Source organism: Heterocephalus glaber, unplaced genomic scaffold, assembly GCF_053883595.1.
Source record: "Heterocephalus glaber isolate CG9 unplaced genomic scaffold, H.glaber_assembly_v1.0 deba00001447, whole genome shotgun sequence".
Classification (NCBI taxonomy): domain Eukaryota; kingdom Metazoa; phylum Chordata; class Mammalia; order Rodentia; family Bathyergidae; genus Heterocephalus; species Heterocephalus glaber.
Window position 1 is genome coordinate 9738905 of NW_028258299.1, and position 21515 is coordinate 9760419.

The following is a 21515-nucleotide window of genomic DNA, read 5'->3' on the forward strand; positions in this document are numbered from 1 at the left end:
GAGCCAGAAGAACCCTGGGCTGGTGCTCAAACTTGCAAAGTCATTTCATCTCTTTGAGGCTTTCATTTTCATCTATAAAATATGAGAAATAGTAATATTTATCTCACAAGGCCATCCATGTCATAAATGAAATAAAACAAATACTGTATATGTCAAAGCCAACCATAAGCCATAAAAATACACAAAAATACTAATATTATGATAATAGTTGGCATTTGTTATATATTACTAGGTATCAGATGAGCACTTTTTTTCCAGTCTGCATTTTAAAATTGCTTTGTTAAACTATAAAACTAAAAGAATATACTAGACATAAATCCAATGCTGACATGAGGATGATACAGAAGGGATTCATGATCCAGGTGGATGAAGGCAGGCATCAGCCTCAGCAGTGTGTATGTAGAGAGTCCGGTGATGAGCAGCCCACCCTGAAGAGGAAATGCACAACAGAGGCCTTAACACCAGCTGGCAGTACTGGCCATGCTCCTCACGGGCTGCAGGGATCTGGTCCCAACAATAGGGCCTTGGCATAAACATTGCCCACAAGGGCTTTTTGACTTAGTGGATGAAACGTGTATTCTCCTGGGGGCAAAAAAGGCAATTATAAAGAGGGAAATCCACTTCAGGGGTCCAAAGACACAATGGGAAGACTCAGGGGAGTCCCTGCCCAGACGCTGACTCAGGTAAACAGGACTGCAGCTAAGGGGTGGGTGTGGGGTAGAAAGGAGAGGGAATGCTCCAAGCCTCACTTTCCGCAAAGGGGAAGAGAAAATTAACATAAATGGGGTATGCGAGTGACCCTTTACTTTCAATCAGAATGATTAGACAGGCACACTCAGTAATCAAAAATGGCATGATAGATGGTCTAGTAAGTTCATCCATTCATCAAAGTAATTACCAAGTTATTAATGTTAGATGCTCAACAGTGCCCTAGACACTAGGCACACCCAATAAACAAGATGTGATGTCTTGTAACAGTTCCCAGGGCAGAGAGAAGCAGGGGATGCCATAGGGGACAGAGGGCAGGACCTTGCTCAACACTGGATGCAGAAAGTCAAGGAAGGCTTCCTGGAGGAGGAAAAAGTGGAGTCTTGAGCAATCAGTACATAGTTCCCAAGTAAAGAAAGAAATTCCATAAATTTGTCAGGCAGCAAAAGCAAAGATGGAGCAGTGTGAGAGATTATGAGTATGGAATCCTTAGAGCCACTGATCGAGAAACTCACCATCTGCAGTCTTTCCACTGCTCTCAGCATTTGTTATAGGAGAGGTAATAATGGATTCCTCGAACAAGTAGCTACAGCCTGGGTCTAAAGTCAATTGCCTGAGGTGGGGGGAATGGAAAAGAGAATGAGTGATGCAGCTGGTGGGGACTGCTTGGAAACTAGCACAGCCAGCCTCTGCGGAAGAGGGCCACCCCTGCTCAGCTCTGCCCGGCTCCTTGGGGCCCTGCTGTTGCCAGAGAAACAGCAATCTGGATTTTTATTAACAACATTTTTGTCTTTACACAATGGAAACTAATTCAAAAATGCTTTTTTGTTTGTTTGTTTGTTTGTTTCTCCAAATAGGCTGTGGGTCAAATGAACTCTATGTATAAGCAGTCAGCTGTGGCCCTGGCAGATGGAAGAATCAGTGCCATTTAAGAACAGGCAGTAAGAGGCAATGGGTAGAGCCCGGGAGCTGTTGGCAGGCTGGACTTGGTCAGGATCCTGGCTTTCCCATTCAACCCAGGCAGCTCTGGTAAAGCCTTGTCAGCCTCCTGAGTCCTGGTTTCCTCCTGTGCATTATGGAGCCCTCGTCTCTCTCATTCACTGTGGCATCCCCAAGGCTTGTCATATAAGAAAAGTGGTCAAATGAAAACATGAACCCACCACCCACTGTTCACAGCCCCAGATCCTGCTGAAACTATCACCTATAAATTTCTTTTCTGAACAGGTTTACACAAAGCCTGACATACAAACACCTGTAGTAGAGAGAAATAGTGATGGGCCATACTCTGGATGCAAAATGCCAAAGTTCAAACCCAGCCCTGCCACTCACTAGCTGAGTGATCTTGAACATATTGTTTAAAGTCCTTGGGCCTGTTTCCTCACCTGTAAAAGAGGACAACTGTTCCATAGGATAGTTGCGAGGATTACAAAAGTGCTAGACATAGAACAAGATTAAATACACTTTAGCTGCTGTTTTTGTCCTTATTGCTTGGTTAATCTGCATCTTTCTCCTCTAATCAGACTATAACCTCTTCGTGGCAGAGAGCCTGTCTGGATCCCCACAAGAAATTGCACAGGTGGACGGGTAGGAACAGAGGCATTATGCTGTTCCCGACATGGGATGGGTTTGCCTACCTGTGTGACAATATGAGTAAGTCTAACTCTTTTGAGTTTCAGTTTTCAATATGCAAAGAGGGATAATATCTATCCCATTAGACTACAGTGTGACATACAGTAATTCGGGGGTTTGAGTCACCAGTGACTTTGAAAGGGACAAACAGAAGACACTGAGTAAATCAGTGTGTTCTGAGTGCAGAGCTGGCTGCCTGTGGTGCAGGTGTCACACACAGCATGTGGACAATCAAACAAATGAATGTCTTCATCTACCGTCTACTCTCTGTGATTGTCTCTGACAAGTGCATGTGGTTTCTATATGCTTGTGGTTTCTACATGCTTGTGGTTTCTACATGCTTGTGGTTTCTACATGCTTTCATAGCTTTGAAACAGAAAAAAAAAAACCACACCAACTCCATGAAGATATTCTACTGTTTAAAATTCTCTCAATTGCTGACAGCGTATTAAGTGAAATGCTCATAAGAGAAACACATTTTAAATACTTGGCAACAAAACTTAAATTATCTGAATATCGACTATACAAATATCTCACTGAATTACAATAATTCCACGAGGCGAACAGTACTGTTTTCATTTTACAGCTTAGCACACTAAGACCCAAAGAAGTCGATTTATCTTGTCCAAGGTCCCACAATTGGAGAGTAGCATAGAAAGATTTAAATAGAGCATATCTGACTCCAAATCCTTAATATTTTTGCTGTTGTTGTTATAAAACTACTATTTCTCCCAAAGTTGCTCAATATCTTGTGTTATTTCTAATGCTTGCATGAAAGGAATAATATTAGACCTATACATGAAATTTTAAGCCAGATTAAGAAAGATTATAGTTTCCACCATATTGGCATTTTTTAAACAATATTTTTTTAAAAAGAACTTATTTATCTTTCATAAAATTTCAAGATTAAAATAAACATTAAGACAGAGAAAAGATGTTATTATATTATCCAGAAGAATAAAAAAATAAGGCCAGACAAGGCATTAAAAGCAAGCTAGACACACCTCTTATTTTACTAAGGACTAAACCAACCAGACTTTCTGACCACAAACAGGGCTTTCTTTGCCACAGGTTCTATAGTAAAATATTTAACTGACACTTTCCTCATAGGCAGGAAGTTATCAGACTTCTCTAGGCACCCAAAGCCCAGGATCCTCCAAAGACTCTAAGCACACCAGGGAAGTTGCATCAGAACCAACCCAGGAACTTATCTACTCCCTTCCCAGTAGGTTGTCAGACCAGCAGGCAGAGGGGCATGGACTGGGAGGTGGGAGGGCAGATAGGATGCCTTTTCTTTTCTGCTGACAATGGCAAAAGGAGGAAATGAGTTAAAAGTCAGACTGGAATGTCTCTAGGCCTCTGCAAGCCCATTAATTATCTTCCATTAACACTGAGCTGTCAGAATCAGTATCAGCCTGTTAACTTCCATGACCTTCCTCAGTCTGTACCTTGTTACCCTACAATGTTTCCTGTTTATAAAGATAGGCAAATCCAGCTGCTCCAGCCTGACAAAACTTAATTTACATTTGGACTTCATTAAGATGAGAGTCAGAATCATTGAGACCAAATGGAAAAGCCAGACTGCTGGGGGTTATTAAAAATTTTTTAAATTCAAATGGCATTTTTCCTTTTATCTGACAATTCTTATTAAGGAGACCTACTTCAACCTGAAACACATAAAGCTTACATATAAAGGACATGATTAAAATTCCATATTGTAAGAGGAGAACCCAAGTGACCTTGCCCAAGTGCCATGGTGGTCCAATCCAGCCTCAACATCCAGTTGGTAATAGCCCCTTAAGATTTCAGGGACTTCTGAAACCATGCAGTGCAGTCCACTGCCCCTGTCCACTGTGCAGTGCCTAATTCAGGCCTCAGTCATTCTCACCTGGAGTGCTGCATCAACCCTCTTACTGGGTCAAATTATTCAAAATATACTGTTAGTCAGCTACTCTGGGGCTTCATAAACAAAACAGATATGATCTCTATTGTGTCACAGATTACAATAGCTGGAGGGGGCAAGCATTACAAATCATCATACAAACTGACATTAAAACATGAAAGATGCAATGCAGTAAAATTAAGAGTACCGTTACAGTTTATATCTAGATATTCCTCTAATGCCTCATGCAATCATAGGCAGGACCTTTGGAAGGTGACTGTGTAGGGAAAGAGGGTTAGTAGCCAGAGAAAGAAAATAAGAGCCTCGTTAAGCTTTATTAAAGAAATTAATAGAAAACCTTACTAAAGGCAGCTTTTGCCTCTGCAGTTAGACTCGAGCTATTAGAAAGACAAAGGTAATGAAAGAGAGAGAGAAGCCAGACCTGGAAAGGTACCAGGTAACACAACTAACATGAGAGTTTAACAGGATGAGTTGACAGACAAAGTACAGATGAAGCCAGAAGCATGAAAGACTAGAGTAACCAGCCCCCCTCACCACCACCCCCAAAATGCAAAGGAGACAAGGGGCACCCACCTTAAAACTCTTACTCAGCACATAAAAAGATACAGACCTATACATTTATACAGATATGTATACTCCAACTCCAGGCTCACTATATTACTGCACTAGATGCACACATATCCCCTTTACTGAATCACTAACTCTAAGCTGCCTTTCTATAAGGCCTCCTCCCAATTTATCCATCACAAAAGGGCAGGAAGGAATCAAATGACCAGAAGAAATATAGGCAAAGGTGTACAGGTTAGGGTTGAAGACAGCCAGAGAGCCAGTCAGATTTTGACAAGTTCCAGGTTCCCACAAGGAGGGAAGGGTTGCTAATCTTAATAAAAGGAGCCAAGGACAAGGGCTCAAGGGCTTCCACCTTTTCCAGCGTCCCCTACTCTTTGGGGTAGCTGTCTATCTTCTCCTTTCTCCTCCCCCTTTTTTGAATACGTCCTCTTCCTTTATATTACACTTCCTTTAGTTCAGGACTGGTGCTGAGTATACAATCCCAGTTCACTGCTGTTCCAGCAGAGCAGTGGTGCATAACCCCCACGCAACAACTGTATTATGGGGCATTACAGCAGACTTGCCCTTAGGAGGTGGGGCCTGGTAGGAAGAGGCGGGTCACTGTAGGCATGATCCAGAAGATTGTATCTCCCTGCCCAGCTCCTCTGTTGGCCCTTTCTGCTTCCAAACCACCACCAAATGAGCAGCTATTCCTCTGCCATGTACCTGTGCCATACCATCTGGTTGAGAGCCAGCCAACTATGGACTGAAACATGAGCCAAAATAAACCTCTCCCCCTTTTAGTTTGGGTGTCTGGTATTTTGTCTGAACAATGAGAAGAGTGTCTAAGACAAGTGCAAAGATAAGAGACTTCTGATTCATCTCTGGGCCAGGAAAGACTTCTCTAAGGAAACATCAATAAAGCTGAGACCTAAATGATGGGGAAGAATCAATAGTGGGCAGAGAAAAGGATAATCTGGGCAGAAAGAACACCACCAGCAAGTCAGCAGGCTTTTTCTCCACAGGCCCAGGTGGTATACACTTTCTTCTTTACAGGAAATACAGTCTCTGTCTCAGCTTTCTCAGCTCTGTCACTGTTATGCAAAAGCAGCCACAGACAATGCAGAAAGGAATGAGTTTGACGGTGTTCCAATAATAATTCCACTAAAGATTTAACTTCATAGAATTTAACAAGTCACAAAGTATTCTTTTTCTTTTTCCTCAACCATTTGAACCATTTGTAGCTCTCCAGCCAGCTAGTCACAGGCAGTCATCCTGGGGCCATAGTTTGCCATCCCTTAGACAAGACTCCAAGGTGGTGAAGAACCGGTTGTGCTTGAGGAACTCTGACTAGATCCCTGTGGATGGATAAGAGTGAGCAAGTTGGTGAGGGACACTGGTTAGAGGGAGGGAGGAAGTGAAAACTACATCACACACCATCTTCTCAGCTATCTCACAAATTCTGGTATTTATTCTAGGAGCAATGCAAAGCCATCAAGGTGCTACCATCAACAGAGTGAGAATGGAAAGACATCCCTTGTTCCTGGGTAGGAAGATCCAATATAGTGAAAATGGCCATACTTCCAAAACTACTATATAGATTTAATGCAATGCTGATTGAAATTCCAACAATATACTTCACAGAACTAGAGAAAACAATCCAAAATTTTATTTGGAACCAGAAGAGACCTAGAATAGCAAAAGCAATTCTAGGCAACAGAGACATGGCTGGGGGTATCACAATCCCCAACTTGAAACTATACTACAAAGCTACTGTGATAAAAACAGCATGGTATTGGCAAAGGAACAGACCTGAGGATCAGTGGAACAGATCAGAAGATGTAGAAACAACTCCAGACACATTCAGCTACCTCATCTTTGACAAAGCAGCCAACCACCATCATTGGAGGAAAGATAGCCTATTTAATAAATGGTGTTGGAAAAACTGGACTTCAACCTGCCAAAGATTAAAACTAGACCCATATCTATCACCATGCACTAAACTAAGATCGAAGTGGATTAAAGATCTAAATATTAAGACAGAAACATTAACTTGCTGGTAGATAAGTTAAGTAGAAGTCTTGAAGACATTGGCATAGGAAAAGATTTTATGAACAAAACCTCAGTAACATGGGAACTAGCAGAAAGAATCAACAACTGGGATCTCATCTTATTAAAAAGCTTCTGCACTGCAAGAGAAACCACCAACAGAACTAAGAGACAACCTACAATGTGGGAAAAAATTTTTAGCAGCTGTACCTTACACAAAGGACTATCTAGAATATATAAAGAACTGAAAAAAATCAGAGCCCCCAAATTCAAAAACCCAATTCAAAAACGGGCATCTGAAATGAACAGACATTCTCAGACAAAGAATTAAAAGCAGCAAACATATGAAAAAATGTTCAACATCACTGGTCATTTGCGAAATTCAGATGAAAACAACACTGAGATTCCACCTCACCCTGGAAAGAATGGCTGCTATCAAGAAATCAACCAATAATAAATGCTGGCGGGGGTGTGGGGAGAAACGAACCCTTCTCCATTGTTGGTGGCAGTGTAGACTGGTGCAACCACCGTGGAAATCAGTATGGAGATACCTCAAAGAACTAGGGCTAGAGGTCCCATTTGACCCAGCTATTCCCCTGCTAGAGATCTTTCCAAAAGAATTAAAAGAATTGTACCACAGCGATATATGTGCACCCATGTTTATAGCAGCACAGTTTGTAATTGCTAAAGCTTGGAAACAGCCCAAGTGCCCATCAGCTGGAAACTGGATAAAGAAGATGTGGTTTTTTTTATAAAATGGAGTACTACTCAGCCATAAAGAATGAGAAACTAGAGACATTTATAGCTAAATGGATGCATATTGAGGCCATATTCATGAGTGAAATAAATATGACACACACGTGTAAATACCAAATAGTTTCTCTAGTGTGAGAAACTGAAAGTATAAATAAGAATTAAAATGATTAAAATGACAAATTGATAATTTGAAATAGGGAGAAAAGGTCCAAAGGGGTAGGGGTGGTGGGAGGGGAAGGGGAAAGGAAAGGAGGGAAAGGAAAAATTATGAGAAAAGGAAAAAAATGGAAACAAAGTCTATGTAAATAGGGAAGGGCAGAGGGGGTGAAGGGTGCACAGGTAATGCGGAAAAAAAAACAGAGTGAGAAAACTCTGATTCTTACACATACACCCTTGTTCTAACCTCCACATCCCTGCCTAAGTTACCTAAGACATCCTTCTTAACAACCACTGACGAATCTCCATCACCAAATAAGCCCTTAAAAACTGAACCTAAGCCAGGTGTAGTGTCACACACACACACACACACACACACACACACCCCAATAATCCCAGCACTCCAGAGGCTGAGGCAGGAAGATCACCTCAAGTTCAAGGCCAGCCTGGGCTATATAGTGAGTTCAAGGACAGCCTGAACTACATGATGAGCCTGTCTCAAACAAACAAACAAACAAACAAAACGAAACAAAACAGAAAAAACTGGACCTCAGCTACTTACCTGATCTCATTCACCTCCTACTCTCCCAAAACCCCAGCTCTTCCCTGGGACCTGCCTACAATATAACAACTGTGCCACAGGTTCTCTTTAAAACATCGTTCTTGTCTTCCCTACTAAGCAAACCTCTACTTCTGCCATGAAACTTATATCACACTGCTTTCTCCCAGGAACCAAAGTATTTTCTCCCAGAGCACTGAGCATATTCCTTTATTGCTATACATGGTACATCTTCTGACCACCCCGTTCCTCATGCCCTCCTACTAAGCCACTCCAGGGCAAGGCTGAGTCCTTTTTGTGCACAATGTCTATCATAGTTGCTAGTTCACAGCAGGGGCTCAGTTAGGATCTGGAAATTAAGGACTGAATAAAGAGTAAACAAATGACAGTTTAGTGAGCTCAGAACACAAAGCCTCAGGTTCTTACTCCAAATGTGCCCTTGAACAGCTCTGCTGACGCCATCTAATTCCCATCACCTCACCACCAAGAAGGTACACTCCTGACTCTCCACAAGCAGATGCTTTTCCTCAGGGTACAAGGGCAGGGCCTCTCAAGTTAAAAGTGGTGTGGTAAGTCCTCAGGCCAGCAACATCAGCATCACTTGGCAACTTGTTAGAAATGAAAGGTCTCAAATTCTCAGTCCCTGCCCCAGGGTGCTGAGTCAGAATGTTTGGTTTAACAAGATCTTCAGGCAACTTATTTAGACTTTAAAGTTTGGAAGCACTATAAGCCAGCTCTGGCAGGCTTTAAGACAATACTAATACTGATTTTAGAAAGATCTTTAGTTTTGAATTTGTAATCATGCTAAAACCAAAGGGCCTCTGAGCAAGAATTCCTCCTGTGTATGCTTACCAAAAAACCCAAAACCATTGTCATGTCTGACCTGACAGGGATCCTCTCAGCAAACATGCTGCACTCCACAAACAGCAGGAAAGCACTAAAGGGTCATGCTGCCCTCAGTAACCAGAACAGGTGGCCATAAAGAAAATTTAGGACAGGACATACAATCTGCCCAGTGTCGAGAAGTCCTGTAGTATCTCTATACCTGCACTAACCGTCCTGGGTACCCTGACCTCAAACATTCCACTTCAGATTCCTTAGGATTACAACCCTCTTCCCAAACTCTATAAAAACCTACTTCTCCTCTGGCCAAGGACTGACATCTTTCTCAATGTCTGCTTGCCTGCATCTAGGCAGAATAAATAACCTCTTATTGCTCACATGAAGCCTTTGTGCAGGTGGTTTTTCGTGAGCCATTTGTAACAATTACATAGATCCGAGGCTCACCTTCAGGTAGCTGAATAAGTAGAAGAATAATGTAATCTAGAAATTATTTTCTACGGGCTTTATGCAGTGTAGACTAATCTCAAGTGCAAGGTGGTATGCACTAGTATGGTTCTTACAAGATGTACATGAGTCTCCCTGAAACATACAGCTAAGCTGAACACACAGCTTGGGCTCAGTCCGACACTGATATGAATACACAAGCACCTGCCCAATCCTCCTATGTCGCCAAAAAAAGGTGATGCATGTAATCCATTTCTTCTTTTGGAATAAGTTTAGGTCACCTTTGCGGAAAACTACCCTTGTTCCTGGTCCTATCCCAAGAGCCATGCTTCTCAGAGATTTTGTACTGCATGATATGGTGGCATGAGCTGGGGTCAGGGCCTAGTACAAATGTTTTGAACTGTGGCTCCACTACATCTTTGAGAAGGTCAGATATCCTCTCTCAGCCTCAGCTCCCCATGCTACCTACCAGGCAGAGCTTGGTAAGATTTTAAAAAATCAGTGGGTAAAACAGACAGCAGAGTGCAGAGCAACACAGAGCAGCACCAATATTCTGATTGGTGTTTCAGCGGACATTTGAATCAGGTTTTCAAACTAATCTAATCCAACTCTCTTACTGTATAGATGGAAAAGAGAGTCTGGGATACGTAATTTCTTTCCCAAGAAGGCATAAAATTATTGACAGAGTTAGAATTAGATTAATAAAAATCTTGACTTCTAAGAAACTTTGTTTTCAAACTCAGCAAGCACAGAAGCCTTTCTGCAGATAAAAATTTATAAAACAGATAACAAACCAAGCCTGCTCTGATTAAATAAGCCCTTTTTCCTCCCCTAGCTCCTTCCCCATGGCAACTATCCTGAGGCACCTTCTCAAGCACTCTTAGCTCCCCACTTCCATACACAATCTGGAAAATGGATGACTCAGACCACCTGAAACCCCAGTGCCAGTAAATGAATCATACCAGGTCTTACTCCTTATTCACCAGACCACCTAGGGTAGCCATGGCAAACCTTTTAGAGCTTTCAGTGATAATAAACAGCCTGCTGCAGCATGCATGCCATGGGTTCGCCACCACAGACCTAGCGGTTTTCAAGTCCCTGAAGTTCCCAAAGGACTTGAACTTTCTCACACATCCATCACTAACAGGAACCATTAAGCTGACATCAGCATTCTCCACACTTCATAAAGGAGCCTGACATCTGGAAATGGGTACCACCTGCAAGTGCTCTGACCAGTGATCACCACAGCATCAAGGCCAAGGAAACCCAAGGGCAGCTGAGATAAGAAAGAGATACCCTAAAATGTCAAGAAGGCCAGGGATGAATAATATGGGGCTAAAAGTGTATACAAAAAGAAGGCTCTGGGCAGAAGATCTGGATTTAAATCCCAGTTCTGCCACTTGCTGCGATGGTAACTAACCTCTCTGAACTTCAGCATAGTGCTGGATATTAAAGAGAATTGATTTTGGTGTCAGCCAGTCAGGTTCAAATATTGTCTCCCTTACCTATTTGTGTCACTTTAGGTGAGCTGGTTTATTCTGTACAGCTTTAGGTCTCTTGTCTAAAAAAAAATCCTATATATGAGGGAGAGAGAGAGAGAGAGAGAGAGAGACAGAGACAGAGAGAGAGAGAGAGAGAGAGAGAGAGAGAACCTACTCCATAGGGTGATTGTTAGGATTCAAAGAGATAACATGTAAAATACTTATCATGGAGCCTGGTGTGATGCATGCATATGAAAACAGGAGTGATTCAGCTGCACCTAATCAACAAGATGGGATCACCCTTCTACTCAGAGTTGCTGGGAAAAAGCAAACATGAAAGACTTTAGCAGGGAATTATTATTCCACAGTGAAAGAACACTCCACTGTTGTTAGTGTCCTCCCTGCACCCCTGAGCACTCACCTCTTTTAGCCACAGGAGCTTTGGGGCCTGCATTTCCACAGACATCATGCCCCCCACACACTGGAGGACACTGTGCTTGGTCTCATTGATCCTGTGGACCTGACTGATGGCTCGGTGGTCCAGCCACATGATGATGTTTCTATGGAAATCACCTAGTGGAAATGGAGAGAGATGAAGAAAGACATGCATTCTTTGCTTTCAGATTCAAGGGGACAGTGATGGTGGCCAAGGACAAAACACCCCACAATCTCTACTTTCACCTCGTGTACCAGGAATGAACAAAGTGAAAGGATACCAGCAGGGCCCTGAGTATATCACAACCCCAAACCCCTCTTCACCATACCTCAGGGTTAACAGTCAACATTAAAACCAGTTGAAATCTACCAGTTAATTATACCATCATCCATTCTTTCTCGATGTTTTCTTTTCCTTTCCCATCCGTTCAGTTCTAGAAAAACTTTTCTGGACTTACATTGAGGAACAAACCATAAAAGGACACACTATCTTTTTAAAGACCTCTGTACTTTAGCCAGGTGTGGTGGTGCACCCCTGTAATGCCATCACTCCAGAGGCTGAGGCAGGAGGATTACCATGAGTTTGAGGCCAACCTCAGCTATGTAGTAAGTTCAAGATCAGCCTTAACTACATAGCAAGACCCTCTCTCAATAAAACTTTTTAAAAAGTGTACATTCAATAGGGACAAACATTTTGATGGTATAACACGTCATAAGGCTGCACAATAGAGTTAGTTTGTTTGCTTATATTCCCACTTTTTCAAGTCTGTTTATCTAAAATTAGTTCATTTACGGGCTTTTCCCTCATTCCATGGATGGACAGCAAGCTCCTGAGTTCTAGAATAAGCACACTGCATGAGAAATGCTGACCCTTAAGCTACTGTGGGAGATATATTCAAACAGTTATCAAACTTTTCTCTGTGTCTTTGTCTATATGATGGGGATAACAATACCTATAGCATAGAGGGAGTTACTGAGATCCTTCATCCCATACTAAATAAAAGATAATGCACAGAAGGGACATGGAAAGTCCCTATCCCATGCAAGGCGCAGAGAGTAATCAGAAGGACAAGAATTTGAACCAGCTGGAAGAGCAGCACTGCCCCTTGTATCCTACCTCTCCTATCCAGTACCCCACAGAGTACTGTAACTGTGTCCTTCTGCTCTTCCCATCCATGGGCAAGGCACATTCCTTTCACCACTTCTGATGTTTCCTGGGGCACCATATGGAGGACAGGAGTGAACACACCTGAGAGAAGGTCACAGGAAGGACAGCGAGGACCCAGGAGTAACTGAACTAGGCAGTTTCACACATGACCTGATGGTGAAACAAATGCAACAACTACATACCTTGCTAAGAGGAAATGTTTATGGTATCTCTTTGTGTATCTCCCTGTGCTAATTAAACATTTATCATCCTACCTAATTCACTTTGCTATGAGGACTATTAAACCGATCATTTGTGACAGAATGAGGTTTGACAATAAGCCCAATGTCTTGCAGCTGGCAAATCCATAAAGTGTGCTTTGCACCAGATCTGCCAACAGAATAAATAAATTAGTAAAATAAACCAGAGTTAGACACAGCAACATGAATATGATACTAGTGAAATATTTCAAGACAGAATATGTTTATTATTGTTGTTGTTGTAGCTATATACATATGTAGAAAAAGCACAAAAACAATGTATATATGAGCAGCAATTAGGGTGCCTAGGGAAAAGGGCTAAAGTTACAAATGGTTCTTTTTTATTTGGTTTATTAGTACGCATGTGCAGTACATAATGTTTACATTCCTTGTGTGGAGTCGGTTTATGTGTACAACACATCTTAATTCCTTTTTCATCCCCTTAACTTTCCTCCCCCTCTACCTTTCTCAAGAAGACCTGAGGCAAACTTAGCAAAATCTCATCTTTACCCTCAATAATGAATACATAAAAGACTGCTTTTTAACTCTTCTATGTCTTTGAAAATCATTTTTAAATTAAAAGAAAAATAAAGGTCAACCTAAGAGAAATATCTAAATAAGGAACAAATTGCAAAGCACGAGGCTCAGTCACTTGTTTTCCTGACTGGAAAGATCTCACGTCCCCAAAAAAGCTTTCAATTACTTGGAAAATAAGACATAGTACATGAGACCTTCTACGGACGTATTTTAAAAAACACACTTGTAATAACAGAGTGGTTCTGCTGTATAATAAGATTCCTGCAGGCTCTGGTTCTCAGCTTTTGGTGCACACAAGACTCATCTGAGTTGTAGCCTGGACCATCAATGAATCAGAAACGTGTATTAGTGGGTATGTGTAGAGGGGGTCATTATTGTTTATTAAATCTTATAGAGAACATATCTATGGCTGCTTCAAGACAAAAATACCTCTTGCTATATTCCAACTATGGTAAAAAAAAAAGCCATAATTAAGGATTAAAATGATTAAAACGAATACTTGATGATGTGAAATAGGAAGAAAAGGTCCAAAGGGCAGGAGGGGAAGGGGAAAGGAAAGAAGGGAAAGAAAAAATTATGAGAAAAGAGAAAAAACAGAAACGAAGTCTATGTAAACAGGGAAGGGTGGAGGGGGTGAAGGGCACACAGGGAATGGGGAAAAAATAAGAACCAAGACGCATCATGTACAGGTACAAGCACTCAATGATAAATGTAAATCTATTGTATACCTAAAATGTACCAATAAAAGAATTTAAGGAAAAATAAATAAATAAATAAATGCTTGAGAGACAAAATTTTCCTGAGCTTTACAATCATATGAATAATTTTCCACTCTCCAGACAATTCCATCCTGCATCGCACAAGTCAGTTATCTATAGATCATCATTCATGGTCCTCTCATGAGAGACAGAGAGAGAGAGACAGACAGAGAGAATGTCTGTGCATATAAACTTTCTCTCCTAAGCCAGGTTATAATTTTCTCAAGAGACAGAGCCAAAGGTTTCCCCTCTTTATGTCACGCATGCTGCTTAGCCAAGGTCAAGACATGTGCTGAGTAATGATTAATAAATGTTTGTTGACTGCTTTATTACCAACCATGAGGGCAGGGGAATGGGGAGAAAATGAGAACCAAGATACATCATGTAAAGGTATAAGTTCCCAAAGATGAATGTAACTGTATTATATACCTAAAATATACCAATAAACTTAATGAAAAAAAATTTTAAGCCAATTACCTACTGCTACTATAGGCAGAATATGAGAACAAAACAATGAGAATTATACAGAATCACTTTACTATATTTATTATGATTATTACTCTTTGGAGGCAGTACTGGGGATTGGGGATTGAACCTAGGGCCTTTCCATGTGGATATATCCCCAGCCCTTTTTTCAGTATTTAAAATTTCTTTTCATTGGGACAATTTTTTTTTTTTGGTACCAGGAATCGAACTCGGGACCTTGCACTTGGAAGGCAGGTGCCAGAACCACTGAGCTAAATCCCCAGCCTCACTAAAATTTCTTTTCAGAAAGGGTCTCCTAAGTTGCTAAACTGTCCAGGCTGGGCTCAAACTTCAACCCTCCTGCCTCAGTCTCCCACAGTTCTAGGCCTACAGGCATGTACCATCACACCGGGGTTATTCTCATTTTAGACAAAAACTGAAGAGTTAATCTTCAATTCTTATAGAAAGTCACAAGTAAATAGCTCAGTTAAAGTTCACTTAATCTTTTACTGAGCATCTACTACATTTTTGATACAGTGCTTGGTTTCAAGAAGAGTGTACCTCAATCCCTTCCCATGAGGAGCATGTGACTGAGAGGAAAACGAGTCTTTCAGGAAGCTGACAGCCAGAACAGAGTGCCAGGCCTGGGAAAACACAGGAGGAGCTCAGCTCCAGTAGGCTGAGTCTGAGGATATACACAGATCTTCCAGAAGGCAGAGCTTTTATTTGATTCTGGTCAGCCAGTGGAGGAAGAGTGAAGGAAGAGGTTCAGCATAACAGAAAGAGCATGTGAAACAAACCAGAAAAGATTGCCTATTTTAGGAGAACCCAAGGCAATCCAGTACAGTAGAATTTGAGTTACAAAGTTAGCTTCACCTAAGGGCATATTATTCATCAGGTATCACTCAATTAAAATGTTGAGCACCTCACAGGACATGTTTCCAGCATACTCGAGAACAAAACAATTTCTATGAGCTAGCAAAAATATCAGATATTAGATTTCTGTTGCGCAGAGCAGCCTAGTTCTGAACTCCCACCCAAGCACCAACTATCACGCTTGGTTCTTTCCCACCCCCAGAAGGTTCTTGGCCAGATGACTTGATAGGAGTTAGGCCTGGAGCATGGTGACTGCCTGGAAGGAAACCATAGTGACTGCACTACTGACCCAGGGCCGTTCTGATCTTCAAAACAAGAAGATCCAAGCCAGAAGAGGCTAAGAATGAGGCTGTTTTATCACACACTGATGCTTAGTGCTCTTAAACTACTGTACTTAATTTGTTATTTTTGTTATCGTTGTTGTTGACATTTAAAGACAGCAACACTTTTGCCAGTCTTCTGGTTGAAGCTTTAGTAATGACTGGGGTTATTTGTCCTCTTCCTGACACCAGGCCCTGCTCCTTGCAATTACTACAGTTGGTTCCTACCATGCAGCTCTTTAGAGAACTTTCAAACCACCTTTAAAACCATCATTTTCAAGAACAATAATTCTGTTAGATAAAATCTAATTTAATACACTCTGTGGAAAGGCAATCTGCAGTGAACACAGCCTGTGGCACCCACAGCCAGACACAGCTGATAGATAAATGCGTATGTTTTAACATTTTAGGTGAAATAAAGGTACTTCAGCACTTATCATTAGGGTTGCAATGTAGCTCCCATTTAATAGAGGACTTATTAACAGATAGCAATTCTACTTACCTTGAAAAAACAAGATGGTATCCAGAGAGGATGCCTATTTAAGTAGGTTCAACAAAGAATTCTCTCCTTCCACTTCCAGTATCAGTTCCTACAATTTAAACTGCCTGTTCATCTGTGCCTGGTGATTCTCCACATATTAGAATTACTAAGGACATTTTTAAGAAATGATGATGTCCTAGACCAGTGGTGTCGAACCTACAGCACATGTGCTGCAGCAGGCTGTTTGGATCACTGAAAGCTCTGAATGGTTTACCATCACTGCCCTAAACCCATCTAAAGCCAACTGAATACAAATCTGGGGCGTACAATGTATGGATGGCAGTTTTACAAATGCCCCCCACTGGCACTAATGCATGCACAGCCAGAGTTGAAAAAACAAACACATATTTTAGTAGATCAGACAGCATGGATCCCCAGACATTTAGGACTCTGACCATCTAAAATCTCATTCAAAATGAGAATTCCTGATGCAGTGTCCCTAACAATCACCTAACTTTCACTTAAAGCTAGTAAAAGAAGCATTGGCAGATGCCTGGGGCCAAGTCCATGGCTGCCACATCTCCTAAGTACCCACTTTGCTGAGCAGAGGTTGACTGGCTCCCCACGCCCCTCACATCTCTATTCTCTGAAGGGGCCCAGGTTGTGCCCCAGAACAAAGCCAAGTGAGCCAGCACATACTCACTGAGGACCAGGATCACTCAGTTCATCTTTAAAGCCCCAACACTTAACAAGACAGAGCTTAGCACACAGATGATGGTCATCACTCCCTCTGTGTTTGTAACAGCTATCCTGGCAACTGCTAGAGGATAATGCCTCCTTAGATGGAACATCTAATTTCCAGTACACCATATCTCCACCACCCCCAATGTCTTCCACCTACTACAAAGTAGGATATCAATAGTTTATCATCATGCATGTAATGTTGTTTTTCTCAAACTTGGCCTACTTTATTCATTTACATGACTGCCTGACTAATATAGACTTTGAGTGTTCAATACTAGTGCTACTGCTATTGTCTAAAATTTCCCAGAAAAATGTCTGATGTTGAGTCCAAGTAACAACTCACATTTGAAACAGCTCATTAGTGAAGTCACAAGGATCAATTATCAGAACAACACCATTAAGTGTGACTGTCATGTGATATATGGTCCTGTCTGCCTTGTTCTATTTCCTTTAATTGTAGTTAGCTCACCCTCTCAAATGACCATTGCATAGTATACCTTCATAAGAAAAACAACTGCAAACCCTGACACTCCCTTCCGAAAAGAGAAATAACATGAGGGGTTCAAGGCCACTCCTAGCCATCTAATGAGCAAAAGTCCTTTTTTCATCAGGCTCTCTACCACAGCTCTTGGGCTTTGTGGTGCCAAGTCCCTCTCTGACCCATCCCCACTACATTCATTCATTCCAATTGTTCTGCAATCTTTTAGCTCCTGTGACATGATATCTGGCTTCCACACTCCACCCCTAAACTTCACTATCAGTGGTAAGAGCCACCAGACTTTATGCCGCACTTGGGCACTTTGAACATATCACCAAGACTGCCCCAGCCAGCCTCCCATCTTCCACCACCAGAGAAGGGAGAGGAAAGGTCCTACCTTCATAGTTTACAGGTAAAGGATGAAATTGCTTATCCAAGACAACCAGAGAACATGTGGCATCAAACCCAAGTCCTCGGATTCGGCTTAAATCGATCCCTTGTACAACTTTCTGTTTAAAAAAACAAACAAAATAACCACAAATTTTAAAACCAAGCTTTTAATAGCATGAAGACAAGTTACAACTTGAAGGAAATAAATGATAGTATAGAAAAAAGTATCTGCAATAAATCACGTAAAAATTTAATATCACTAATAAAGCAAAAGCTTCTATAAAGTAATGACAAAAAGACAACCAACTTAATTGAAATTTAAGCAAAGGACATGAAATGTCACTTAAAAAAACAAAATGATCAGAGTACATGGAAAGATTTGCAACACCACTATGATCAGATAAATACAAATAAAAGTATGCCAGGTTTGTTTTTAATGTTAAAAATATTAAAGATTAACAGTATATGTTAGTGGCAAGGAATGGGCAAGAGGATCCTCATAAGTATTATTCTAACAGGGTAACTAGAGAGTACAAATTTTCAAAAATAATTTGATACTACCTATTAAAATTATAGACATGCATATGTCTTGCCCCATCGATCCCACTTGCAGGAACCTATGTGATTAGCAAATTATTACCACAAGTAAGTTACATATAGAAGAATTGCATCATTACTATTAACACATTTAAAAACTCAAAAAATTAATTCTTGTCAAATGAATTATGGCACGTCTATAAAAGGGAAAATTATGCAGAAATTAACAAAGAAAGTAGACGTACAACTTCGGGGTGTGATAACTGAGGAGGGAAGCAAATTCTCATAGCAAAATAAAAGTATAAAACTGGATAAAAGTCAGCAAAATCAACCATTTGGGGGCTACAGAAATTGATCAAAGCCACATGACAAATCAAGAAGTCTATTTTATTTTAAAAATCAAATCTATATTTAAAACTGTCAAAAAATAAACAAAAAGTAATTTCAGCTCCTAGTGGTTTCTCTGGAGAATTTCAGTAAGTATTTAAGGAATAGACAGTATCAAACCTGTACAGTGAAGGAGCCAGTACTTTGCAATAAATATGACAGGACCAAGATTACTCTAGTATCAAAGACAAAGACATCATTTAAATAAAGGATACCACAGTCCAATATCTGTCATGAACATATGTGTATAAATGCTTCACAAAATATTAAACCAAATATTGAAACATATAAAATTGGTAATATACACCATTACCATGTGTAGTTATCCCAGGAATGCAAGGTTAACTTAATATCCACAAATCAATCAATGTAATACATATATACTGTACATATACAAACACGTGCACATGCATACACACGCACACACACACATACACAATAAAGTACTAACACTAAATGATCAAATCAGATGTTCCCCATTCCAACAAAAGAACAATTAGAGATCAGAACCAGAAGGGAACTTATACAAACTAATAAAGAGAATCCACAAAAACTGATGGCTAATGTCATACTTAATGTTAAAAATGAATGATGTCCCCTATTTAAAAAAAATAACAAGAATGTTCACTTTAACTACTTCTATTCAACCTTGTGTAAAATATTCTAACCAGTAAAAGAAGAAAATAAAATAAATCACACAGACTGGAAAGAGACACAGTAAAAGTGTCTTTTGCAGATGATATGACTTCGTATGCAGAAAACTCTAAAGAATCTACAAAAAAAGCTACTAGAACTAATAAGCAAGTTTAGTAAGATCACAGGATTCAAGGTTAATGTATTACAGTCTATTACGTATTTATGTTCTGGCAACTGAAAAAAATGAAATTAAGAAAATATTTCTATTCATAATAGCATCAAAAAATGAAATGCACAGGAATAAATTTATCAAAATTTCAAGTTCAAAAGAACCAATTAGAAATATGAAAAGACAAATTATAGAATGGGATAAAATATATTCAAGTCACACACTTGATAATACACTTGAATATAGAATATATGAGGAATTCTAATAAATAAGAACAAAGCAATCCAATTATAAAATGTGCTAAAAATTTGAATAGACAGTTCCCCAAGAAAATACACAACTGGCCAATAAATGAAATGGTCTATGAAAATTGTTCAACCCTGCTAATTAAATCAAAGGAATGCAAATTAAAATCACAGTGAGATACCATGACCTACCCACTAGAACAGCTGTAATCACAAAGACTGACAATACCAAGTGTCAGAAAACAATGGGTAAAGGAGACCACTGTTCATTCCAGGTACAAATGTACAACACCCACTTTGGAAAAACTTTGGCAGTTTCTTACAAAACCACTCAGCCCAGCAATTTCCCGCCAGAATATCAACGCAAGAAAAATAAAACATGTCAATGCAAAGACTTATATGTGAGTATAAGCTTTATTTATAATACTGATTTGTCGCCCAAGGGTTCATGTACTGGAAGTCAGGGCCCTAGTGTAATTAACACAGGTAGCACAATTGGGGCTGGGAGACTACCCCTTCTCTACTCACCCAAATTAGAGCAACACCCCAAGGATAACCCTCCCCCTGTTCAAAGAGAAGCAAAAATAAAAATAGTAAAAATCCAGGAAATCTCTAAGGCTCCAGGCCAGAGCACATGCATGATCTTCTGGTTCAAGCTTAGTTAAAGGTTCATATATAGGAACTGTGCCTCATGTATGTAATTGAACAGAGTAAACTCTTGGAGGACCATGCCTGTCAGATGCCCCTAAGATGACTTAGCACCCTGTCAATCTTATCCAGAGATCCAGTGAGAGACACCAGAGGTGGGATATACTTCTTTTTAAAATCCTAAATCTTGATTTATTGATGCGCTTTTTATTTTCCTGTTACCCTGACACCACTTTCCTGTTTGAGTCTCATTTGTGTTTCTATTGGCACGGGCCTGTCCCAAGCACATCTTCCGGTCATTTTCAATAAACGTAGCTGCTTTTCTTGTACCACTGAATGCACACTGGCAATTTTTTGCTCTCTATACACAAGAGCCTGGAATCTATTTGTCAGATCAACCACATAGATATTTGACATAAGTAATGAGATCTTTTAAAAAGGTAGCCTTGGTGGGTGGGTGGGGTCCTGGGGGAAATGCCATCTGGAATTAATGTGGTTTTGGTGGGACCTTGATCAGTTCCTGCAAGAGAGGCCTATTATAAAAGAGCAAGACTGGTGCCCCTCACTCTCCATCTTCCTATCCGGTCATGATCTCCCTTTCACATGCATTCCCATCACTGTGACATTGTCTACCAAGTGGCCTTCACTAGAGCCAAGCAGAAGCCATGCTCTGGAACATGCAGAACTGTGAGCAAAGTAAACCTCTTTTCTTGATATATTTACTGCCCTCAAATATTTTGTTATAATAACAAAAATGGGCTAAGATTGGTACCAGAGATTAGGATTGACCTCAAAAATGTGGAAGCGGCTTTGGAACTAGGTAACAAAGAGAGATTGGAAGGGTTTGATGGAGCAGGCTAGAAAAGCCTAGAATACTATAAAGCAGAGCATTATAGATGACTTGGGTGGCGGGGCTCAGAAGACA

General features: G+C 40.5%; 1 protein-coding gene across 14 annotated transcripts in view; it reads right to left on the reverse strand.

Annotated features, from left to right (window-relative positions):
* The window catches only part of Fggy (FGGY carbohydrate kinase domain containing), a 479381-nt gene that overhangs the window by 407396 nt on the left and 50470 nt on the right, over positions 1-21515 (reverse strand). For 12 of the 14 annotated variants that reach the window (XR_015452489.1, XR_015452488.1, XR_015452490.1 and 9 more), the window contains 2 exons: positions 17976-18087; positions 11499-11650 (listed from right to left, as the gene is read on the reverse strand). Coding sequence is in view for 10 of the 14 variants with exons in the window: in XM_087214470.1 (XP_087070596.1) it covers positions 11499-11650; positions 17976-18087 (264 nt within the window). In the remaining 4 variants the exon portion in view is untranslated. Of the gene's footprint in view, positions 1-11498; positions 11651-12629; positions 13634-17975; positions 18088-21515 lie in introns of those variants that run through there. The other 2 variants (XM_087214474.1, XM_087214476.1) reach the window with 2 other exon arrangements.